Source organism: Lissotriton helveticus, chromosome 6 (genome assembly GCF_964261635.1).
Source record: "Lissotriton helveticus chromosome 6, aLisHel1.1, whole genome shotgun sequence".
Classification (NCBI taxonomy): domain Eukaryota; kingdom Metazoa; phylum Chordata; class Amphibia; order Caudata; family Salamandridae; genus Lissotriton; species Lissotriton helveticus.
The window spans coordinates 1,803,907,253-1,803,931,387 of record NC_136067.1 but is presented as its reverse complement, the minus strand read 5'-3'; the positions used below and the strand labels follow the sequence as shown (position 1 = coordinate 1,803,931,387).

General features: G+C 41.1%; 1 protein-coding gene across 1 annotated transcript in view; it reads right to left on the bottom strand.

Moving 5' to 3' along the window:
• Nucleotides 1-24,135, bottom strand: part of HAAO (3-hydroxyanthranilate 3,4-dioxygenase) — a 955,259-nt gene that overhangs the window by 515,696 nt on the left and 415,428 nt on the right. The window contains exon 3 of the mRNA XM_078649691.1: nt 22,124-22,207. Coding sequence (XP_078505817.1) covers nt 22,124-22,207 — 84 coding nt within the window. The remainder of the gene's footprint in view (nt 1-22,123; nt 22,208-24,135) is intronic.

Sequence of the window (24,135 nt, the reverse complement as noted above, 5' to 3'; positions counted from 1 at the left end):
GGTTTAATCGATACACGGTCCGGTTTAGCTAGTTCGTCCACTATGGAGAAAATATTCGGTGTTAGCTGCAAGGATTGCCGATTTATAGTCTTTTAAGGCAGTGAGAAAATTAATTTTCTTACAGGGGCAGTAGTCCAATCTCCACTTGCGCTCGGTCTGGCGGAGGGCAAGTTTCCTCTCTTTTAGATCCCTGGTAAACCAGAGCTGGGCGTCATGTGGCCGTTTGGTTCTGAGAGTTTTCAAAGGGGCAAAGGTGTCCCTGGCCTTGGCCAGCCAAATATTAATTTCTTCGGCCTGGGTGTGAACTGAGAGGGGTGGTCCAAGCGGCTGGAGAAAGCTAGGTTTAGAGGAAGCAAGAGAGAGGCAGAGAGAGGGAATGTCAACCTGACTCCAGTTCCTAAATGTGGGGGGGTCGGGGCACCAAGTTTGGGGGAGGCAGTTATAGGGAGAGCGAAAGAGGTGAAGAAATGGTCCGACCAGGCACATGGGTGCTGATGCTTTGAACTCCTGAGGCGGAAAGCCGGGAACCGTTTTTCTGTTGCCTAAAATTTTAATATTTGAGTGTCACATTTGCTGTGTTGTTGTGTTTTTATCTGCACCTACTTCTGTGGCTCTGTCATCCCTCGGAGACACCCGCGCAGCGGAGCTTAGCGCTGCAGCGGGACGATAAAGTCCTTTTGCCGCCATCACTGGCGAGCCCACTGGCCACGCCCCCTTCCTGAGGCCACACCCCCCGACCTACGCATTTATGGCGCTGATCCACGAGCGTCCTCAGATGCTTTGAACTCCTGAGGCGGAAAGCCGGGAGCCGTTTTTCTGTTGCCTAATATTTTAATATATGAGTGTCACATTTGCTCTGTTGTTGTGTTTTTATCTGCACCTACTTCTGTGGCTCTGTCAGACACCCGCGCAGCTGAGCTTAGCGCTGCAGCAGGACGATAAAGTCCTTTTGCCGCCATCACTGGCGAGCCCACTGGCCACGCCCCCTTCCCAAGGCCACGCCCCTTCCGGCCCATTCCCTTACTGAGATAAAATGTGCATCCTCCGGAAGCGCAGTGGACGAGCGCAGCGGGAGCGCCGTTTGCGCGCCGAAGGCGCTCCAAAGGGAAGCCCGTCTGCGCCCGTCCGCGGCCGGATGGGCCCAGGGGCCAGGGACGCTGCCGCTGCGATCTCTTACACCCCCTCTGCTCTAAAGAGCCTACAATCTTCTCCATGTTCTCTTCCGCCTGCTGTCAGAGCTCGCATTTCTACTCTGGGAATCACGGGGAATATCCCTTTCCACCTGGGATCGGATGTGCTACATGCTCCACCCGTCCCTATTGAATCACATATCCGAATACTATACCTAAACACCCGCTCTCTTGTTAGACACCAAACGGACATCCTTCTCCTACTCTTGGCTGAGAGTCCAGATGTTCTTTTATTATCAGAAACATGGCTCACCGACGACTCCCTCCCTGATATCCTGGCGGCATTACCCCAGACTATTATCTGCTGAATGCTAATCGCCCTGGGGGCCGTCTCGGTGGTGGGGTGGCAGCGGTAATACGCAAGAATTTAAAAATCATCGCCACCACCTCCATGATCCTCCCCGAAGTGGATAACTTGGTTCTCAGCCTGGGAACTGAGGTGGGTGCAGTCACTGTTATAATACTCTACCGCCCCCCTCACCCTATGCCCTCTTTCCCCTCATCCTTCACTGAGCAGCTTGCCAATCTCATCACTTCCTCCCCTCGTGTCGCCATTTTCGGCGATTTTAATTACTGGTTCCAACACAAGGATGCCGGGCCGCACGCCACTGAGCTATTTGAAACTCTCTCGAGCTTAAACTTCACACAACTTCTTAAGTTCCCCACCCATAGCGGTGGCCATATCCTCGACCACATCTGGATTCATGGGGTTAAGTCTTCTTGCCCGCAAATTACTCCTTGTGTGTGGTCTGACCACTCCTTGATCGAGACTATAATCTCTGTCGATGGTAACATCAGGGTCCCCCCACTGGAAGGCGGTGTCGCCCGCAAGTGGAGGGCTGTTGACTCCTCCAAATTTCTTTCCCATTTGTCACAGACCTGTCCCTCCCTCCCTAACGATAGCCGCATCGATGAGCTAGACGGTAACATTTCTCACTGACTTACGTCAGCTAGCGATATCTTTGCTCCGCTAACCAAGTTTCCCCGCTCTCGGCATAGTAACTCCCACAAATGGTTCGACTCCCAACTAAAAACCCAACATCTGGAGCTACGCCAACTGGAGCGCAAGTGGAGGAGAGTTTACTGTCCCACGAGCAGAGACATTTATGTGGCCGCCCGCAATAAATACAAAAAAGCCATTATTGCGGCCAAAACAGCATATGCCTCTAAGAGAATTTTATCTGCCCCCTGTAAATCGAAGGAGATTTTTAAAGTCCTTGACGAATTTACCTCTGATTCCAGGACGCTCCCGACCCAGGCTCCTACACAGGAGTCATGCAATGCTCTCAGCATGTTTTTCTTAGAGAAAATTGTTATGATTAAGGACACTATTCCGGTCACCTCTCCTGGCGCTGATTCTGTCCGCCCCCTTCACAATGCACTCTCTCTCACACACTTCCCCTCTCTTGATTCAAAATCTTTGGCCACACTGGCCGCTCGTGTTAAATCCGGTTCTCCGGACGATTGCTGTCCACCATCCATACTACGGGACATATGCCTTTCTTTACCTGACAGTATTCTCCCTTTGTTGAACTCTTCTCTCTCCTCTGGCTTGGTGCCTAGCTCTTTCAAGGCAGCCGTCCTGGTGCCTCTATTGAAGAAGCCTGGAGCCGACCCCGCAGCCTTGGCGAACTACCGGCCTATCTCCCTCCTGCCCTACTTCTCTAAAATTCTGGAAGCCCACGTCACCGCCTGTCTCTCTCAGTTCATCGAGAGCTCCAACTTCCTTGAAGCCAACCAGGCCGGTTTTAGACCCGGCCACTCCACGGAGGTAGTGATCTTGGCCGTGTTGGATGCTCTGAGAGACGGCGCTGACAGGGGTACCCCCCAGGCCCTGGTTCTTCTAGATCTGTCGGCCGCCTTCGACACGGTGGACCATAACATCCTTCTCCACCGTGTCGAGCAGGCCGGCATCCAGGGCCTGGCACTGGCATGGGTCAAATCCTTCCTGACCGGGAGGTCTCAGACAGTCAGCCTGGGTACCTTTAGGGCACCTAGGGAGCGTTCACTCTGCAGGGTCCCCCAGGGCTCCTCCTTATCTCCTCTTCTTTTCAATCTGTATCTCCAACCTCTTCTCTTTTCTCTGAGGCAGTGGGACATCACCGTTTTCAATTACGCTGACGACCTGCAACTCATCTTTCCTCTTAATTCTCTTTCTGCTATTTCTAATTTCCAGTCGGTTATGGTCCACATTCTCCAGTGGATGAGCCAGAATCAACTTAAATTGAATCCCGGGAAGACGGAGCTCCTTCTCCCTGGCAAGAGCTCTACCCATTGGGGTCCGCACTTCTGGCCGGCAGAGCTTGGCCCCTCTCCCACCCCTGTGGCCTCGGTGAAGAGTCTCGGGGTCACTATTGACTCCGAGCTATCCCTTAAGCCCCAAATAGGGATGGTGGTCTCTTCCTGCATGTATCAGCTGCACAGGATCAGGAAGGTGGCCTATCTCTTGACCCCCGAAGCCCTGATCCAAGTCATCATGGCTCTTGTCCTCTCCCGCTTGGATTTCTCGAATTCTCTCTATCATGGTCTGCCTAAGGTTCTCCTCTCTAGATTACAGATCGTTCAGAACCAAGCGGCGAGACTGGCCTTCGGGACCCCGAAATGGCAATCCGCCAAACCTCTTCTCACTAAATTACACTGGCTTTCTGTCACTTCGAGGGTAGCCTTTAAGATCGGCTGCCTCACTTTTAAATCCCTAACCGGCCCCTGCCCCGCCTTTCTGAAATCTCTTATCAGTCCCTACTGCCCTCCACGTAACCTCAGATCTGCTCACCTCCGCCTCCTGGTTGTTCCCTCTTTTAAATTCAGCAGAATCGGCGGCCGGAGATTCGCACTCTTGGCCCCCAAATTCTGGAACTCTCTTCCTCCCTCGCTTAAATTCTCCAACTTGCTTATTCAATTCCGCAAATCCTTAAAAACTTGGCTCTTCCCACAATCCCATTGATCTCTTCCGCCTCCCTCAGTATCAGATCAGCGCCAGGAAACCCACGGTGACAGAGCGCTTTATAAGCACACCTTAACATAACATAACATGGGGAAATCTGGAGATTTGAGATATCCAGATTAGAGGACCAGACCTGGTACAAAATGTGACCCTTAATGTGGGTAGCTACGTTGATGTGCTGTGAGAAATTAAGACCATTTAACAGGTCCGTAAAGTCCTTTGAAGAGGAACTTTCACACTGATCAAGGGGCCAGTAATTGAAGTCCCCTATGATCAAGATTTTGGCCTGATTTATTGCCAGCTCGGCAGCCATGCTTCCGAAAAGCTGAAGAAAATTCGGAGAATGAGCAGGTGGTCTATAAGTAAATATGTAAAAAACAGGGAGGTCTCCTTAGGAATCCAATCAGGGACAAGGAGAGGTACATAGAAATGGGAAAAAAGTCCCTATCTGGCCAGAATCTGGACAAAAGTTTACAAAATAGGAACTCCCAGACCCAATGAAAACATAACCACGTGTTCAACAAATCACAATAATAAGGAAAATGAGATCAAAACCAATTGAAATTGATGTATAGAAATTTGTACAATTTATTCAATACAAAGATACATACTTTAAAAAATATACAGTGTCATTATTAAAACAAAGTTAAAAATGTGTCAATACACATAATGAGCAGATTAAAATTCCACACAGTTGTCGACGCAGCATTTCGGATTTATGATAACACCTTCATCAGGACAAGGTTCTGATTAAAGAGAAACATACAATTAGACACATTTACTGATTAATTCTTTTTTTCGTAAAAAGTACATTTTTTTAGGAAAAAATACTGGACCAATATCTAAACATTCGGGACACAAGTAATTCATTTTTTTCTTTATTAAACCAGTGGTATGCTGGGTTTGGGTTCAAGGGAGGGAGAGAATTTATCACTTAAGAGTACTATTGTTTATCAAATTCTCTATTCGTTGCACAATGGATAGATAATTATAATGATGCATACCTTACAGGAAAACTAATTTGAGTCCTCAGTGTTCAATTTGAGGATTCATCCTGTATTTATACAAATAAACTTCTTCCAGAGATGTACGAATTTACTGGATAGTTGGGCACATGTGGATCGTGCACTATTTTAAATTTAGAGAAGTGTAGAGTGTTAATAAAAAATCATACTGAATATCTGCTTATACATGGCTATTAGCAGTCATCTTTACCTTAAAAGTATCTGTATGATCGCATAAGGTTGAGGGAGCCACCGTTTATTGTGAGTGGAGGGCAGGTACCCTGGTTGGCAAGAGAAAGGGAAACTATGTTTTAGATATGACTCGCCCGTTTCTTTATCCCTTAATTAAAAAAGAGAGGGAATTTTTTCACTTACCCTGCTATTATTAAAAATAAGCCCGATACACGGCTCCTGGCTGGATGCTTTGATATTCAAACTTGCACAGGTTTGTTTTCCTCAAATTCGACCTTTTTGAGAGCTGATTTCTTCAATTTGTCAGGCTCTAGAGAAAAGGATTTGAAAATTTCGACTTAGTCCTAGGTATTCTCTTTAAAACCCAATTAATGTTGAGAGTTTTATTCTCCGATGTCTTTTCATTATTTAAAATCACTCTTATTGTATTGTATTCCTGACTTATATATATTGCTTAAACATGAGTCCTACATTCTCGTATCTAGATATTTTACACCATGGCATTCGTAAGTAAGCAGTGTTGTCTCTTGCAACTAAAACTCAAGCCCCTGGTCTAAGCAGCTCGGAGACAAAGCCGCCCGACTCGCTCGGTTACAAATATTAGCTCCCTAGCAATGGCCTTCGTCAGTATGTAGAATTAACACTTGAGCTCCTTATCAAGCCTTATCACTTTTAGGAATTTTCTATCTATTAAACAAATGAGTAGAGACATAAGGCATCTAGAAGGAATATTAGGGCCTGTGTTCTCTGCGAACTCTCGCGAGAATACCTTGAAAAAACTACTGGGGTAGTCTGAGATCGGCCTCTAACCCTGGGGGTCGCCGCTGAAGGGTAGCGGTATATTAGTTCGGAAGGTTGATTGTGATCTTCGATATAATTTAAAAACATGCACCATATGTTAATAGAGATGAATATTCTAGCTGAGAAGTAGGGCATGGATAAGAAACTACAGTAGTAGTTTGTTAACATCGCTTGGCGCACAGGAAATGATGCGATAATGAAAGTCAATTATGAGATCAAGAACGGAGAAGTAGGATGTGGATAAGAAACTACCTGAGTAGTTTGCAACATCTTTTGACGCACAGGAAATGATGAGGTAATTAAAATTAATTAGCAAAGAAAGAACGGCGCCTTTTCACGTATAAATTCTCCCCGAAAAGAACCCATCACTTATTTCCAAACGAGAAGGTACGAGTGGAGCAGGGAGGTCGACGGACCGACAAATGGTAAGCGTTGTAGTGGGGTAATTGGTAGAGCAGAGCAGTTAATCCCATGAATACGCACTTTTAGTAAACAATGCTCTATTTGTGAGGGGGCTTAAACGTGCAGCTAAGCGATACTGGTGGCTTCAATTTTGAGCGAGTAAGATCAGGGGCTTGATAAGGAGCTCAAGTGATAATTCTACATACTGACGAAGGCCATTGCTAGGGAGCTAATATTTGTAACCGAGCGAGTCGGGCGGCTTTGTCTCCGAGCAGCTAAGACCAGGGGCTTGAATTTTAGTTGCAAGAGACAACACTGCTTACTTACGAATGCCATGGCGTAAAAGATCTAGATACGAGAATGTAGGACTCATGTTTAAGCAATTTATATAAGTCAGGAATACAATACAATAAGAGTGATTTTAAATAATGAAAAGACATCGGAGAATAAATCTCTCAACAGGAATTGGGTTGAAAGAGAATACCTAGGAGTAAGTCGAAATTTTCAAATCCTTTTCTCTAGAGCCTGACAAATTGAAGAAATCAGCTCTCAAAAAGGTCGAATTTGAGGAAAACAAACCCGTGCAAGTTTGAATATCAAAGAATGCAGCCATGAGCTGTGTATCGGGCTTATTTTTAATAATAGCAGGGTAAGTGAAAAAATTCCCTCTCTTTTTTAATTAAGGGATAAAGAAACGGGCGAGTCATATCTAAAACATAGTTTCCCTTTCTCTTGCCAACCAGGGTACCTGCCCTCCACTCACAATAAACGGTGGCTCCCTCAACCTTATGCGATCATACAGATACTTTTAAGGTAAAGACGACTGCTAATAGCCATGTATAAGCAGATATTCAGTATGATTTTTTATTAACACTCTACACTTCTCTAAATTTAAAATAGTGCACGATCCACATGTGCCCAACTATCCAGTGAATTCGTACAACTCTGGAAGAATTTATTTGTATAAATACAGGAAGAATCCTCGAATTGAACACTGAGGACTCAAATTAGTTTTCCTGTAAGGTATGCATCATTATAATTATCCATTGTGCAACGAATAGAGAATTTGATAAACAATAGTACTCTTTAGTGATAAATTCTCTCCCTCCCTTGAACCCAAACCCAGCATACCACTTGTTTAATAAAGAAATAAATGAATTACTTGTGCCCCGAATGTTTAGATATTGGTCCAACTGTATTTTTTCTTTAAAAATCGATGTACTTTTTACGAAATAAAGAATTAATCAGTAAATGTGTCTAATTGTATGTTTCTCTTTAATCAGAACCTTGTCCTGATGAAGGTGTTATCATAAAACCGAAACGCTGCGTCGACAACTGTGTGGAATTTTAATCTGCTCATTATGTGTATTGACACATTTTTAACTTTGTTTTAATAATGGCACTGTATATTTTTTAAAGTATGTATCTTTGTATTGAATAAATTGTACACATTTCTATACATCAATTTAAATTGGTTTTGATCTCATTTTCCTTATTATTGTGATTTGTTGAACACGTGGTTATGTTTTTATTGGGTCTGGGAGTTCCTATTTTGTAACCTTTTGTCCAGATTCTGGCCAGATAGGGACTTTTTTCCCATTCCCAGGTGGTCTATAAAACAGGGCAAAGGTTAAAGGGAGCCTGTTAGATTCGAGTTTGAATAATAGGACGTCGACTAAGGGGATGGTGGACATTGTAATAGAAGAAATCTTGTGATTTTTAGAAATAATGGCAGCAACTCCGCCCCCTGCTTTCCCCTGAGGCCTGTTTGCCTGAAGAATGTAGTAATTGTCGGTTATTGCGGCCAATGTGTCCGGGATGGAGGCAGATGTGAGCCAAGTTTCAGATATGAGCAAGATGTCGGGCTTATTGGAGTCTAGGTGGTGAAAGATCTCGAGCTGATGTTTGACTAAAGATCTGGTATTCAAGTACCAAATCGATAGGTGGTCATTACTGGAGTTATGGCCACAAAGGGGAATTACAGGTTGTACAGCCATGGGGCTCGATTGAGGGTTTAGGGAAAGGAGGCCCAAAAAGAGAAGCAGGGAGGGATGCCCAGACTGCAATATTCCATTGTGCACAAGAATGTTGTGGAGATTATTAGTGATAGGCCAGTGCGCAGACCTTTTGAAAAATCGCATAGGTGAATTAGCTAAATCGATTCTATAACTCAGTAAAAGAGGTTTGGAAGAGTGTTGGCTTAATGATAAGGAAGCTGTGTTTCTGATAAATACAGCTCCTACTGTCCCTGTGATATATATTCAAAAGTACACAAGAATGTTGATAATACTCCAGTCCAACTAATAGTTTCTGGGTGCAATTCTATACTTAAACCCCTTGCACAATATGCAGACTATTTTATAAGACCTTTCACTATTGAGAATCCCACATACATCAGGGACACTACAGCTGTAATTAATGCCATTGAAAATCAGGTGTTTTATCCCAATGAAGAACTATTGGTTAGTATGGACATTGAAAGTCTGTACACTAACCACCTCAAGAAGATATACTTAGACTTTTGAAAGAACTATTAGAGTCCAGACCACATCCTCATAATGTGCCTACCACATTCATTTTGGATTGTTTTGAAATATCACTATGTAAGAACTTCGTTCTCTTTCAAAATAATTTCTATCAACATATGAAAGGTGTGGCATTGGGAACAGTTTTCGCTCAAGACATTGCCACCATCTATGTAGCTTGTTTTGAAGCCGAAAACATTGAATGCATCATGAATCCTTATTGAGAATACATCATTAAATGGATGAGATACATCAATAAAGTTCTAATGATTTGAAAGGAAATCACCAAAGTTTATTGAATTTCCACATATGGATAAATTCACTCAATCCTAATTTGAAATTCACAATGGAATTTGACAAACACCAAATTAACTTTTTGGGCATAATGGTGAAAGTCAAAAATACCAAACTATATACAACATTATTTACTAAACCAACAGCCAGGAATACACTTTTGAAATATAATAGCCATCATCTACAGGCACTTCAAGATGGGTTACCTGTTGGGCATTTCCTGCGGTTACACAGGAACTGTGCCAATAGGGAAGACAACTTTCTGAATGCACAGAAACTTAAAGAAAAGTAAAAAAACATGGTTATCCAGCTAAAGTCCTCAAAAAATCACTCAAACAAGCTTGGTTTAACAATAGAGAGGCTCTGCTGGAAGTGAAAAAACGACCAACTGATCTGGTCTGTGGGTCCACATTTGACACTCGATCAAATAAAATCAAAAAGATTATAATCATACAGTGGACCCTCTTAAAGAGGATCCCAGAGTTCAAAGCAAGACCTCTATTTGCGTTTAAAAGAGGGTCAAACCTGCAAGACTGATTAGTACATGCCTATGATACACCTAGTAAAGCAACAGTGGACAACATGGTACAACTTTCCCCAGTGATTGGCAATATTGAATGTAATATGTGTGTGGCTTGTTATTCAACTAAGACCACTAAGAACTTTATCATCAATGGCAAACAATTTAAAGTAAAACACTTCTCAAACTGCAATACATGCAATGTAGTCTATTGTATTTGATGTCCTTGTGGACTTCATTACGTTGGTAAAACTACACAACAGATCAAGAAAAAAATATTACAACATTAACGGATACGATGCAAGGTTGAACATGCCCCTATGTTCGTACATTACATAAGCCAGAAACACTCTGAAAAAGATATGGCGTGGTGGGTCATAGATGTTCTCAAATTATACAAGAGGACTTCCAATATGGAACATGGCCTCACAATAATGGAGAACCACCGGATATGTAAAACCGATAACGTAGCTAAAGGCATTAACTTGGCTGTTGAATGGCAAACACCAGCTACACTAGTTTGATCATATTTAAACCTTGATTTGAATAACAACAGCTGTAGTTAAACTAGCTACCCCATTTACATGTACAACATATTTTGATATACTCAAAACTGTCTTTCCTAATCTATTTGAAAGTTGTATGGATTAACTGATATTTGTGTTCAAATATCCCATGTTTAAGTTTTCAATTTTTATGTACAATTAAATATGTGAATACATGAATATATACAATATGTGCTCTGTAACTTTTTCTAATCTTATGCATGTATGAAATCGCTTTCTTCTTTTTAAATTGCTACCTTATATACATGAATCAGATTATTTATGGTCTTAATCTCTACTTTAACATCCTTGTTTATAGTTATATAAAATAACAGGCAATTCAAACGACTGATAATCCATCTTGCAGATGAGCCCCTTTTAGATGGCAGCCAAAAATATAAATTATTGTTGACATGAGCATTTAGCTATTTCTTTGACACACAGAAACCTAAATACCCTTCTGTCTGTCCCTTTGCATTTGGAGACCTCTCTAACAACAGGAATATTTTTAAATTATTGCTCTTAGTTATCAGGCAGAAACATGTACTTAATAGACATGAAACAAACTCTCCACTTAAACATCACTGTTCTTAGTTATTAAACAAAAATAGGCAAATCAAATTGCTCATAAGCAAATTTAAGACAGCCATCAAGAGGATCACTGATTGCTGATGGTAACGTCTATCTGATTCTTCAGCACACAGAAGTTTAAATATATTTCCACTAGAGCTAATGTGTTTTTTAGACCTTTCGAACACCATAAATAACCTTTAATTACTGTTCGCAATGTTTAGACATAAACAGATTCTCCAATTTTCTCATCGTTCATTATGCAGGTTAGCCATTTAAAGGTGGCCGCCACAAAAACCAAAGGTTTACTAACGTTAATATTTAGTCAGGTTCTTGTCACATGGAAATTTAAATACACTTCTATATGACCTTTCCAGCAGTGGTTGTATAATTCACCACGTGTGGATGCCAAACTAAGAAGGAGCTGCCTGCCATTACCAAGTAATTATTGGTACATCCATTCTATGACGATAATTATGTATTAAATTTCATTTTTCTTCTCCTTGGTTTTGACTTATTGCTGTTCCTGTGTCTTTTGAAGCGCCACAATTTATGTCAAATTTTCAACTGCGGTATTTTAAAGATTTCTTGTTCATCGTGTTATGTTCTAAATCATGCGGATAACTACGACAACTCTGTGGCACAAATAAGCGTTTTACAACTCTATAATGTGTTTTTAAATTTGCAGGACCAATATAAGTATGCTCTGCCCTGCATGCCTCTTTTTTGATCCACTTTGTCTTTAATTAGTGTGAAATATAATCACTTATAAAACTAACAATATGATTGTTCTGAATTAACTTGAATGAACGATATGTGTTTATGTAGCCATGAACACATTGATTTTCTTTTTTTAATATTTTGAATAAAATTCCTATGCGTCTTTTTCAGATCTCTTATGTCCTGACAGTCTTTGAGGACCAATTGCCTTAAAGTCTTGATTCAATTCTATTTTTCAGTAAGTTTTTTTATATTTTATCCTAAATAGGCTTATTTATCAGTCATGCTAATTCTTTCTTCCTGAATTGATAAGATTAAATATATGTTACAGGTCTCTATATGGCTCACAATATAAAATAATCATTCTGTTCACGTTTATCTGGATGTATCCCTTTTTGCTAATGTCTTTAGCTGATAAACATACCTTTCTACGATTATAGCTTTTTACAGAAGGATCCTTCATCCACATAAGAAATCCTTTTATCTTGAAGATGGTCTTGTAGATGGACAACGTAATTAGACTGAAAGGTCGCCCAACAAACCCATTTCCATCAATGAAATTCATTGTATAAGAGATGTCTATGTAATGTATAGGAGGATTTCTGTGTAAATAGGTATTAAAAAACACAAGTGACAATTAGACATTTGGTTGTAAGATTGTTAGTCTTTGTCACTCATGTTTATGTTTATATTGGTTTTTACCCTTGAAACGGCAACTAAAGAATACAACATTCCTTCTCTTTTCTTTATTTAATTTGGTTGTGATTATGTCATTTGATTTTCAGAATTCATGTCTTTGAGGACACTGTTTGGGCATTTTTGAGTGACATTGTTAAGGAAATAATACTTAATATTTTAAAAAAACCCTTGTAGGCATCCTCATATTACAATATACTTTCAGCCTGATTCATGTACATGCCGTTTTGCGTGTCCCTAATAGCGAATCATAGCGATTCGCTATTGAGGACACGCAAAACGGCATTCATGTAGGAATTGCTACTTAAATAGCGATTCCTACATGTTCTTTATTTGCGAGTAGCAATTTGCTACTCGCAAATACTCCCCATTCATTCCTATGGGCCAAGAGGCCCATAGGAATGAATGGGGATTTGCGAGTAGCAATTTGCTACTCGCAACTAAGATAGCGATTTTAAGGGTGCCAGGGGTGTCCAAAGGACACCCTGTAGCACCCCTAAAATGCACTTTTGGACAGGTGTTGCGCACACACATGTCCAAAGGACATGTGTGTGTGCTACATGCAACTTTGAAAAATGCTTTTAAAAGCATTTTTCTGAGTTTTTGCTATTTACCGACAGGTCTGACCTGTCGGTAAATAGCGGCCCCAAAAGTTCAAAATCGCTATTTCTTGATGTTTCATGAATAGCATTTGAGGAATCTCTATTAGAGATTCCTTAAATGCTATTCCTCGCATATTTGCGACTTCTTAAATAGCGATTTTTGCATTTGGTATCATGAATACCAAATGCAAAAATCGCACTCGCAAAGGGCCAGATTCTCAGAATCTGGCCCTTTGCGAGTGCAATTTACCTACATGAATCAGGCTGTTTGTTACCCAAGCCCAAAAGGGTTTATCGTGTTGGCCAATCAGGATAAATAGTCATTATAGCATAGGCATCATGTGACAGAGCCAACGGCGTAGATGAAGGACCTGGTATGCAGCATATGCAGATGAAGGGCGAATGTGGGATCGGCCCTGGTTCGGTTTTGGTAAACTCTACTCCACTACGTGGGAGGCAGTTTTTTCCTGAACTCCACGTTACAAGCAGAGCGCAGAGTACAACAAACGTCAAAATCTATGCCAGCGAAGAAACGTTCACCACCAAACCCCTAATTAACCATTGATGTGGAAAGACCCTGGAGAGGGCTCTATTAGTAACCAAACTGTCTGGAATTGCCTCACATAAACTTTTTACTTCTGGTAGAATGGAAGTGTGAGTGGGGTTTTCATCCAGGCATGCAATATTATACTCCATATTATCATGGACACTTTTCTGAGTGGAGCTAAGAGGATGCACTATCGCCATTTAATCCAAAGTCATTTATTCTTAGCAAGACCCATATTACCCTCCTTGGCTGCAGGATTTTAATGGATTTTTATCTCCAAGGTAAAGCATACAGGGTTATGGTCACTGAGGCAACTATCCAATGTTTTATGATTTGAGACTAGAGGCACAGTAACTGCAGATATTAGTATGAAATCTATGATACTCCCTGTGGCAACCCCTATAAATGTTGGAATCTTCTCAATGTTATTTAACTGGACTCACTCAAAATTAATAAATTGTGTTTCAGAACTGGCTTGTTCAGTGTCCCCAATCTAGTGTGTCTAAAATGTACCCTGTCCTCACATTCTTCCGCTAAATGATCACATACACTATTTTCTTCTATGGGACACAGGGTAATATTAAAACACCCCAGCTATATTAGGATTACATTTTTAGTCAACTGAGCGTAAAAACATTTAGATATTCATCTAAATCATTAATTCCCTTATAGGCTTCATGATTAAGAAAGTTATTGTAGAAATGTATCAACAAAATATCATATTCTTCTGTCAGCGAGATCAGGGATACCATTTGGGGACACATGTACATTAGGAATTTTAACGGATACGAAAGTTGCAAGAATCTCTTGTGCCCTTCCTGCTGTTGAAGCAAGTGCTGGTTGGAATGAGGAGGTAAAACCATCTATGTGAAAGGGGTTAAGCATCCAGGTTTCTTGCCCACCGAAGCTTTCAAAGGACACAACCAACTTTCGCCGGTCTGGATTCATTAGCTTGCACCTGCAATGTTCCAAGTAGCCACTGTCACTCCTTCCCAATAGGAATTTAGATTTCTTGTTAACTCAGCCTCCAATTCTGATCTCCCCATACTGTGAGCATGTGAGGCTTCGCCCTTCATGGCTTGTGAGTCTGACAGATGTGTGGGAATGATGATTACCCAAATGCGACTAGAATGGAGGTTCCTCAGATTGTATGGTAACCCCTTGATTCCATGAGCCTAAAAAGTAGGGAGTATTTGCGCCAAGGCTATTACAGACCTCAAATGTAGCCCTGCAGTCCACAGCACCCGAGGTGTGAACAGATTCCCTTGGTGAGGGGAGGTCTGATCGACTCTGATCCCCCATTTTTTGAGAGGGGGTCTGACCAACTCTGATCTCCCATTTTTGGATGTCCAATATTGGAACAGCCATCTATGTCATTCTTAATACAGTTTGGGTGCTGTGAGGCCTCCTTGTTAGCAAGTCAATCTACCTAGTCGAGAACATCAACCGGTTGGACACAGGGACACTGTATGACCCATTAAGCCATAGTGCGCCATTGTCAGATGCACAAGTGTGTGTGAGATGTTGTGACAGAGGAACAGTAAGAGCAACCCATTGGGTGGCTTGTAAAAATACCCCGGAGGAAGAAGACCAATGGTAGTTTGTCTCTCTCGCATGTGCTCCACATCAGATAGCAGTTTTCAAACCAAATTAGGGTATTTGAAGTTGACTATAACACAGTATCCTGGGCAATCCTTCCTCCTCCTCCCAATCACCATGCTCTGTGAGTCAAAATGGTCCTCTCTTCTACCCTTTTACCTCAGCTTGGTTCTCTGTCTTATGGACTCTTAACCCTGCTCCTCACCTGCCTGTGATTGCTTCAAACTTGGTTACCCTTTCCTGGCATGCTGGGGCTTCGGTCTTGTTTCCCAGTCAAACACTGAGCTCACAATTCTTCATCTGTGCAGAGAATGGGATAAGTTTAACATGGAAACAAATATATGTTTTATAATCATTATCTTACGAAAGTACTGATTTGACCTGACCTTGCTGTGTAAGACGACTTTGAAAGTTCTTAACCGATATCTCGTGCTTATCTTTAAACAGTGTTTTGGTCTTGCTCTGCCCAATTTTATCACAATTCCTAATTGAGATATATTTTGTGCCATATTTCACTATGACAGGGTGGACATGTGGGACTATAGGCGTGCCTCAATTTCTCAATATCCAAACCATGCCTTAATCCCAACTGAGAAAAACAAATCAGCATGCCCCATAGCAGTCAGTAGTTAATGAGTCCCAACTGTGTCAATGGCGGTATTTTGATATGTGGGGACCGGCAGCCACTATATCACAGACCCTCATATATGTAGACCAATAACTCCTTTCACCTCTTGAATCCCAGATAATAAACTTAGCAGTTAATTATAAACTATGTTATGTTATTGATATTTCTACATCGCACCTGTTTCCCAGGCATGTCCTGGTGCTAGAATGAAGTCCTACAGAGGACGTGGATGGGAGAAGTAATGATGCCTGATTAAATGGTAAAAAGCCAAGTTTTCAAGGCCTTCCTGAAGTCGAGTAGGTTAGTCATGCCTCTAACATGCAACAGGAGTTCGTTCAAGCCGTGGCTGCACAGACCACAAAGCTTCTGCCACCCCAGTTGGCTTTCTTTGCAAATTGCACCAATACCACTTTTGCTTATGAGGAGCACAGTGATTTTCTAGGTGTGTACCAGTGGAAATGATACTAAAGGAAACAAATGGAAACCAAGGGAGGTATATGGGCTAGAAAATAAAGACTGCAAATGCACAGTGAAACTCAAGTATCCCAAAGAAATATCATAGGAGGCAACCAACCCAGTACCTCTAGTCTGTTCTTATTACCTATGTGGTACTAGGTGACAATTTACGCACCAAGTGGTTTTAAAATAAAACGGACAATGCCCATATATTGGCTAATTGCAACACATAAAGTTATTCATAATTGGAAAGATTAGGTCTACAGGCCTTTTGAAGTCATTCACAATGTAAACTGAGAGAGCCTGCTACCTTTGTCACCACATTAAATCAATACATTACGCTTATTGGCTTTAATATAAACATGACCGTGTGGTCTCTACTTACAGAGACCCATCAAAGATTTTAGGCAGAGCCAAAGCATACATCTGCTACACCAAGCAATACATCTGGCAAGAACTACAAAGGAATCTCTGTACTAAACACCTTTCCTATCTCATGTATCAGGGAGTTCACAGTGGAAACCTCTTCCTTTTTGTCTGTGATGACATTCACAGTGTAAAAATCTTGTGCTATTGCTTTTGACAGAGTTCTCAATGTAAATCCCATACCGATGCATTTGTCGGAAGGTTCAGAAAGAAAGAAAACCCCTTTCCTACAGCATTTGGCCAGGGGAATGCTATGTAAAACACCTTTTTATTGTAATAGAGAAATCTGGTTTGGGAGGTCCCCGGGCTGTCAGAAGTTACTAGCCTCAATTATCTCACTGATGGTTTTTACTTTTACCCCAGACCCTCAAACTAGGGAACAAACACTCCTGTTAACATCTGGCTATAAAGGAAATTAGAGCAGTCAAGGCTGACTCTAAAAAAAGACTGCACACAGCAAAGCACAACATTAACACTCAAAAAATTAATGTTCAGATAGTTACTTTTTTCTAAAACGTGAAACATTATTTATAGCACACACACGCTATAATGAAACTGACAAACATTTAAAAGATTTAAGGTAGAATCACAAATTGGAATCCCTCCAATAGAGGTTTGGCAGATTATTCAAGATGCATACCACTTACCCTAAATAACTATTACAATGTCTGTGAGGTTACATGTGGGAATTAGCTCACCAGCAGGCTCTAATTGTAAACATCAGCAATGGCCCTAAATGAGCTTCTTGGAAAACATCAGGCTTTAATGTGAACATAAACATGACCTTTAGGTCCCTGTCTAGAAATACACATGAAGTCTTTTAGGCAGTGCCCCAAAGCATATATTGATATAAATATTACAGGCCTGATTTAGAGTTTGGCAGATTGGTTACTCCATCACAAAAAAAGCTCCCAATGTAAAACTCCTTCATATGATATTTGTTAGAGAGTTCCCAATGTGAAGGCATATCTATGGTTTTTGGCAATCTAGCTAGTGTAAAACTACTTCTTATAATATTTGTCAATGTGAAACTACCTCCCACTGGATCGGTCCCCGGGTTACACCATGCAAAGCTACTTCTTACATTATTTAACATAGGCTATAACACAGTAAATCACAATCTACCCGAATTAAGTCTACTGGCATATGTATTTCACAATAAACAATTTGGGTCTACTGCCTTTGTCATAGCTTTTCATAAGAACAAGGTCAGACCTAAGCTAAGGCATCTGACATAACGTTTCCCATTTACACAATTAGGCCTGCTGCTTTGTTGATTGACTTGATACTCAGCTCAGTCCTCCTGCTGTGCAACACAATCAATCCTTTTCAGCAGAATCCCACACCTCTGTCCAATCAAATACAGTAAAGGAAGATCAACAAGAATGTGGAACCAAGGTCCCTCTCTCAGTAAAGCCTTTTTTCTGTTAATCATAAAAGGTATGACAACAGTGGCACTGACAAGCCAGATCTAAAAATAAAATTCTATATCTCTGAATGTTAAATTTCTTATAAATATGAAACACAGGACGATATATCAGCTTTCAGTATTCCATTAAAACTGCGCAGCATAGCACTCTTTATAATAAGATGTGGTGCCACTTGTCGTGGTGATGATGAAACATCTAAAAATAAATATGGCAGTGTAGTAATCTCTCCATCATGCCTGGTCTATAGACTTTTAACACTTGTATGAGCTGCTATTCTTCTACACTAACCCTCCTTTACACCTCTCCCACTTGCATAGCTGAGTGTAAAAAATGTGTTTTCAATTTGTCGTGCCAAGTTAGGCTACCTTTTACAGCGCTTCAATTACCATTCATAAAAAAGAAAAAAACCTTGCAACCTCTCAAAAATATACATTGGGTACGGGACACCAAAAATGTAAATAATGTAAATCTAATTGCACACTGAGAGCGAGAGCTTCTCCCCCCAGACAATTTGGGTAATGTGAACGATCTCACTGATCACTATAACTCTACAATGTCTAACATAATCAGCTCGACTGCTCCTCTAAAACTAAAAAGAATTCATGATAAAGATAAAAATCCACGGTTCAATGGATCGCTAAATGACGAAAGGAGAAACCTCAGACTCGCTGAAAGGAAATGGAGGCATCACCCCACATCATTCCATTTACAGCTTCTAAGAAAGACCAGATAGCCTACAACAAAAGCATTGTCAGATCAAAAAAAGATTTATTTAGTTCTGAACTTGACAATGTAAAAAATAGACTGCGTAAACTATTTGAGCTGATAAAACATCAATCGAACAGGCTTGCTAAAACCTCACATGAATCACCCCTATCCCAAATCACCTGCGAGGAATTCGCCTCCTTTTTCTCATCCAAAGCCAACACCCTGGAACTACTGACAGCTGCTGATGCACTCTCCCACTCGTATATTATTCACCCTGAACCTCTTCACCCTCCAAAAACAAAGCACAATGGTCGAACTTCAAGCTATATGACCACAATGACATTACTAGAAACATGTTGTCCACTAATCCTAATAATCACTACAATGATTCCTTCCCATCCAAATGCCTTCTGTTACTCCATCAATGTATCGTCCCCAGTTGGACCAACATAATCAATGTTTCCTTATCTCAAGGTTCCTTACCTGACTGCCTCAAGACTGGTCAAGTCCTTCCTATCTTAAAAAAGCATACAGGGAATCCTGCAGACCCAAACAAATGTAGGCCTTTGACCAACATTCCTCTTTTAGCAAAAGTACTAGATAAATGCGTGCAACAACAGCTGAGCCAACACGTCCAGAAATTCAATTTCCTTGTTGAATGTCAATCTGGGTTTAGACCTGGTCCCAATACCGAATCTGCAATTCTTCATATAGTGGACAACACTCTTTTGGCTCTTGATCACAACAAAACCTGCCTACCAGTTCTTCTTGACTTGTCTTTCGCATTTGACACTGCTAACCGCGAAATACTGCCAGCCAGACTTTAAAACAGGATGGGGCTTTCAGGTACAGTGTTGTACAGGTTACATCCCTCTCGCAGAACAGAACCCAAAGATTTTTGGTCAGCCATGATTTATCCATACATTCCTCTAGCGTGATTGGTGTTCCACAATGCTCAACTCTCTCCTCTTCACTGTTTAAACTTTATGTCGAACCACTCACAGATAAACTTCAGCATACTAACACCTCCTATCACATGTATGCGAATCATACCCAGATTTACATGATAAAGTAATCTCTGGAGGAGATCAAGTCAATGAATGATGCCTTAAAGCTCACCTTACATTGGCTAAACTGCAATCATATTAGACACAATCTGCAAAAAACAGAATTCCTCTTGATCCCCCCCCCCACAAAAAAAGCTTTGCAGATGTTAAGGAATGGGCCAAGTCGATCACTGCTCTAAACTGTACTCCTGTCCTGTTTGACTCCTCCAAATCCCTAGGTATTACTCTTGACAAGAACTTAAACATGCAATCTCTCATCAACTCAATGGCCAAAAGCGTCTGCTTTCAACTGAGCTATCTCAGGAAATTGAAACCATTCAAGTGTGGCTCACTGGTTAGAGGCGGCAGACCCGGAAGCAAAGAATGGCCCGGGACCAGGGTTCAATTCCCGACGCGGCAGGGTTGTTGACCAGGGTCAGCGGAATCAACAATTCTCGCCTCAGTGCCTACTCTAACCAGGGATCACACTCGGCAACTATGGGCATTAAGCTTGCCTCATCTCTACAACGGCCCCCCACAGACGCCGGGGATGCCTGGTTTCACCTTGGAGATACCCAGAAGGGACCATCTCACAGGGAAAGCCAGGACGGGTTCCCCAGCGGTCTTCAACGCCGGGACGCTTACGGGCAGCTGTGCGCTTTACAAATCCCACACATTTACATTTACACATTTACATTTTATCTACTAACTTTAAAATGTCAGTACAATCCTTAGTAATTTCTAGGAGCGAGTATGGTTGCACTACACTTTCAGGCTTACCCAAGATCTCCACCGCTCCCTTAAAAATGTGCCTCAACGCTGCAGAAAGACTCCGTACAGGATCAAAGAAATTTGACCATGTCTCTCCACATCTAAAGGCTTTGAATTGGCTTCCATTCGAAGCCAGAGTTCAACTTAAACTGGCTTGCATTACCCACAAAACCATCCACCACAAAACTTTGATGTTCCTTGCTAAAACAATTAAGATTTCGGGGGGAGGAAGACCTTCGCGGAGCGCCAGGGATCTCGTACTGAAACCACCCTATTCCAGAAGAAGAAAACCTATGATAGAGCTGTCTCTGGAGTGGCCCCTAGAATCTGGAACTCCTAACATTTTAATTAGCAATGACTCTGCTCTCTCGAACTAGCTCTATCAGAACAACTATGTGCCTGAACTCTGCATTACAGCAAGTCCTTACTAGCTGAGATCTATCATTTATTGTACACTTGTTTTACCATTTCTCCTATAACGTCCTCAAAGTAACATTGTCTAGCTCAAGTACTATGTATTGACCCTGTTTACTCCTAATTCACTGTACCCCATGATTAATTTTATAGTTTATTGCCCTTTGTCGTAACTTTGTTTTTTATTTAGCATTACATACTCGTTAAGTGCTCTGATACCCTTGGGTCATGTTCGCGTTATATAAAACATTCAATAAATAAATAAATAAATACATTTACACTGGACTCACAATATAGGTTTTAATTATTTCTGGAAATGGTATTTCGCAAACTTTGCCTCACCTATCTTTTCAAGAGAGACGTCTTTTTATTACCTCATAATATAGTCTTACCGCCCATTGGCAAGGGCTGTCCTGGTTGTTAAATGCTCTGAACATGAATAATAGGTCTTAAGAGAGTCCATAATGAGGGCAAGGGCATTTAATAAACAATATAGCCTGGAGGCAGAACAGATATATGGTTATTAGAACATTCCACACACTGTGTTAGAATGTTCTAAATGAAACAGGGAGAAACAGAAAAAAAACATGAAATGTTTGAGAAGAAGGCCTATACCAGCCATTATTGGCAATGAGCCACTCTGTTGTCTTCAATCGAGCCCCCAACATTGTAATGTTCTAATGACATGTATGTGTCTTTTTTCTTTTAAGGTCCTGCATTTAATACTTTCATTGATACTGTATTATACTGTGTTGCTTTTTTATCTAATTTTTTTTCAATGAGCAAACTTTGTTCTTCTTTGGCTTCTACCCCAGCTTGCACACCTAGAGGGTTCTGTTTATTAACTGTCATGAACTGAATTATTTTCAGCTTGATGTGAGGAAACGTACATTCCACCTCTTTTATTTAGAGCCTGGCAGTAGAAAAAGATACTCATTACACTACATAACATTCATATTTTTATTGTTTATGAAGGCTGTTAATCAATATTAACCTTTAAAACACAGATTTCTAAAGGTAGACATCGGAAATGTACATTTTAAATACCACTTGTAAATGAAAATACACAATATGCAATAAAACAAGCAAATACCTCTCCTTCTCGAATGTGGATATTGTTATGTTTCCCATTTTCAATTATCTTCAGGCACATATCTCCATTTATTTGGAAAAATAGCTGTAAAAATAACAAATATTTCAATTAATCATATTGCCAAAAAAGATTTGTTTCATCTGTAAACGCTGCAGAACATTTGCGCATACTCACCTTATAAATCTGCAGTCTCCAGTGCCCTCCACTCAGAGATATTCCCCGCCCGCATAAAGTGTTTGAAATTCAACCTATACAAATTTCTTTATGCACCATACTTTCTGCTTTTGCTACACTAAATATTACAAGTGTAATGTTCACGTATTCTCCCCAAGCAGAACTAGGTGGCCTTTAGACCTTTTGAGCCCCAATGCACTCTGTTGTGGTTCTATCTGTCTCTGTGGCATTTACTGAGAGGATTCCTCTTTCACTGAACCCCCTACACAGTGTTTCTTTAACTCAATACATGCGCACCATGTTTAATATTGTTATTAGCACCATGTGTTTCAACTGTTTACTTTCATCAGTTCTTCGCAATTATTTACGCCCCCCCTTGAGAAGTTGAGGACAGTGCTCATCCTCCGCCACACAACCATTGCATATAAAATATTGACCATGCACTTTTGAGCAAAACACATCGTAGTTTGGAAAAAAGTATTAATTGCATTTTGGTTGGCATTTAAAAAACATCTGGATCTCATTATCATGCAGGCGAACAGTGCCTGCTATAAGTGATTTTGTAAAAAAAAAAAAAAGTCTGCATCGTATTGTTCCCAAAGGTGAAGTATTTGGAAATTCTCTATTGACTACAACATTCGCATTTTAACGTGGTTTCTGGCTTATGCTTGAAAATAGTACTCTGTATCCATTTGCATATTTCAGTCTACCAGCTGCTTTGCCTTGCATTTCCAAAGCCAGAACATTCTTCCGTTGTTTATTACATGTTCCTTAAACGTATAAAGGCTCAAGAAACTACTGACCATGTAGTCGGCAAGGCAAGCAAATCCTTAAAATCAAGGCCTTATTCACGAAATTCCTGTGTATATTCGAAAAGTTACACTCGTAGTCTTACGCATACAATTTCTGTAAATCTCTGACTTTCCTTGAATTCACAAAGAATTTCACGAGTACTTATGGGGGTTGGGATATCACTGGAGTACTCCCTGCCTATTCCCATAGGCTGGAAATATGCCAGGCAAATCTTTGTTCTTACCCACACACTTTCAGGTTTTTGGGTGTTCATCCACTTTGCAGACAACCCAACTCTTGAACCTCTTACAACCTACCCTTGCTACTATGCAAAAACACACCATACAGGCAGAATTTATGTGTATGAGCAGATTTATACGTGCAAAATCACGTTTTCTGATTTGCTGACGCGAGTTTGAAATAATAAAATATGGGGCATATTATCAAGCCCCTTATCGCCGCGTCATCGGCTCTTTTCTGCCGATAACGCGGCGGTATTTGCATTGCCCTATTATCAAGGGAGCGTTAAGTCAATTAACGTGGCTTAAAGCCATGTTAATTGACTTAACACTGCCTTGGTAATAGGGCCACTTTCACGATAAACTCATCGTGAAAGGGGGCGTGCAGTGGGTGTTGCGGTGGGCGTTCCACCGCAACACCCATTCACTTCGACGCTGCCACCTTTTATCAAGAGAGGTGATAATAGGTGGCAGCGCCAAATTTAAGAACAGGAAAGACCTGTTCTTATGGTGGCGAAACGAGGAGAAATGCTTCATTTCTCCTCGTTTTTGCTTTTTCCATGTGTGCTGCCTTGTGCAGCACACATGGAAAAAGCAAAATGCCAAGGTTTGTTTATGTACAGGAAGGTGTCCCTTCCTGTACATAAACAAACCTCTTTTTAAAAATGCCAATTTGTAACTTACATGTGTGCTTCATGAAGCAGCACACATGTAAGTTACAAAATGGCATTTAAGCTTTGGCTATGTGCAGAAAGGAACACCTTCCTATACATAAAGAAACCTTCCCTGCCTGCGCTGGCGTTAAGT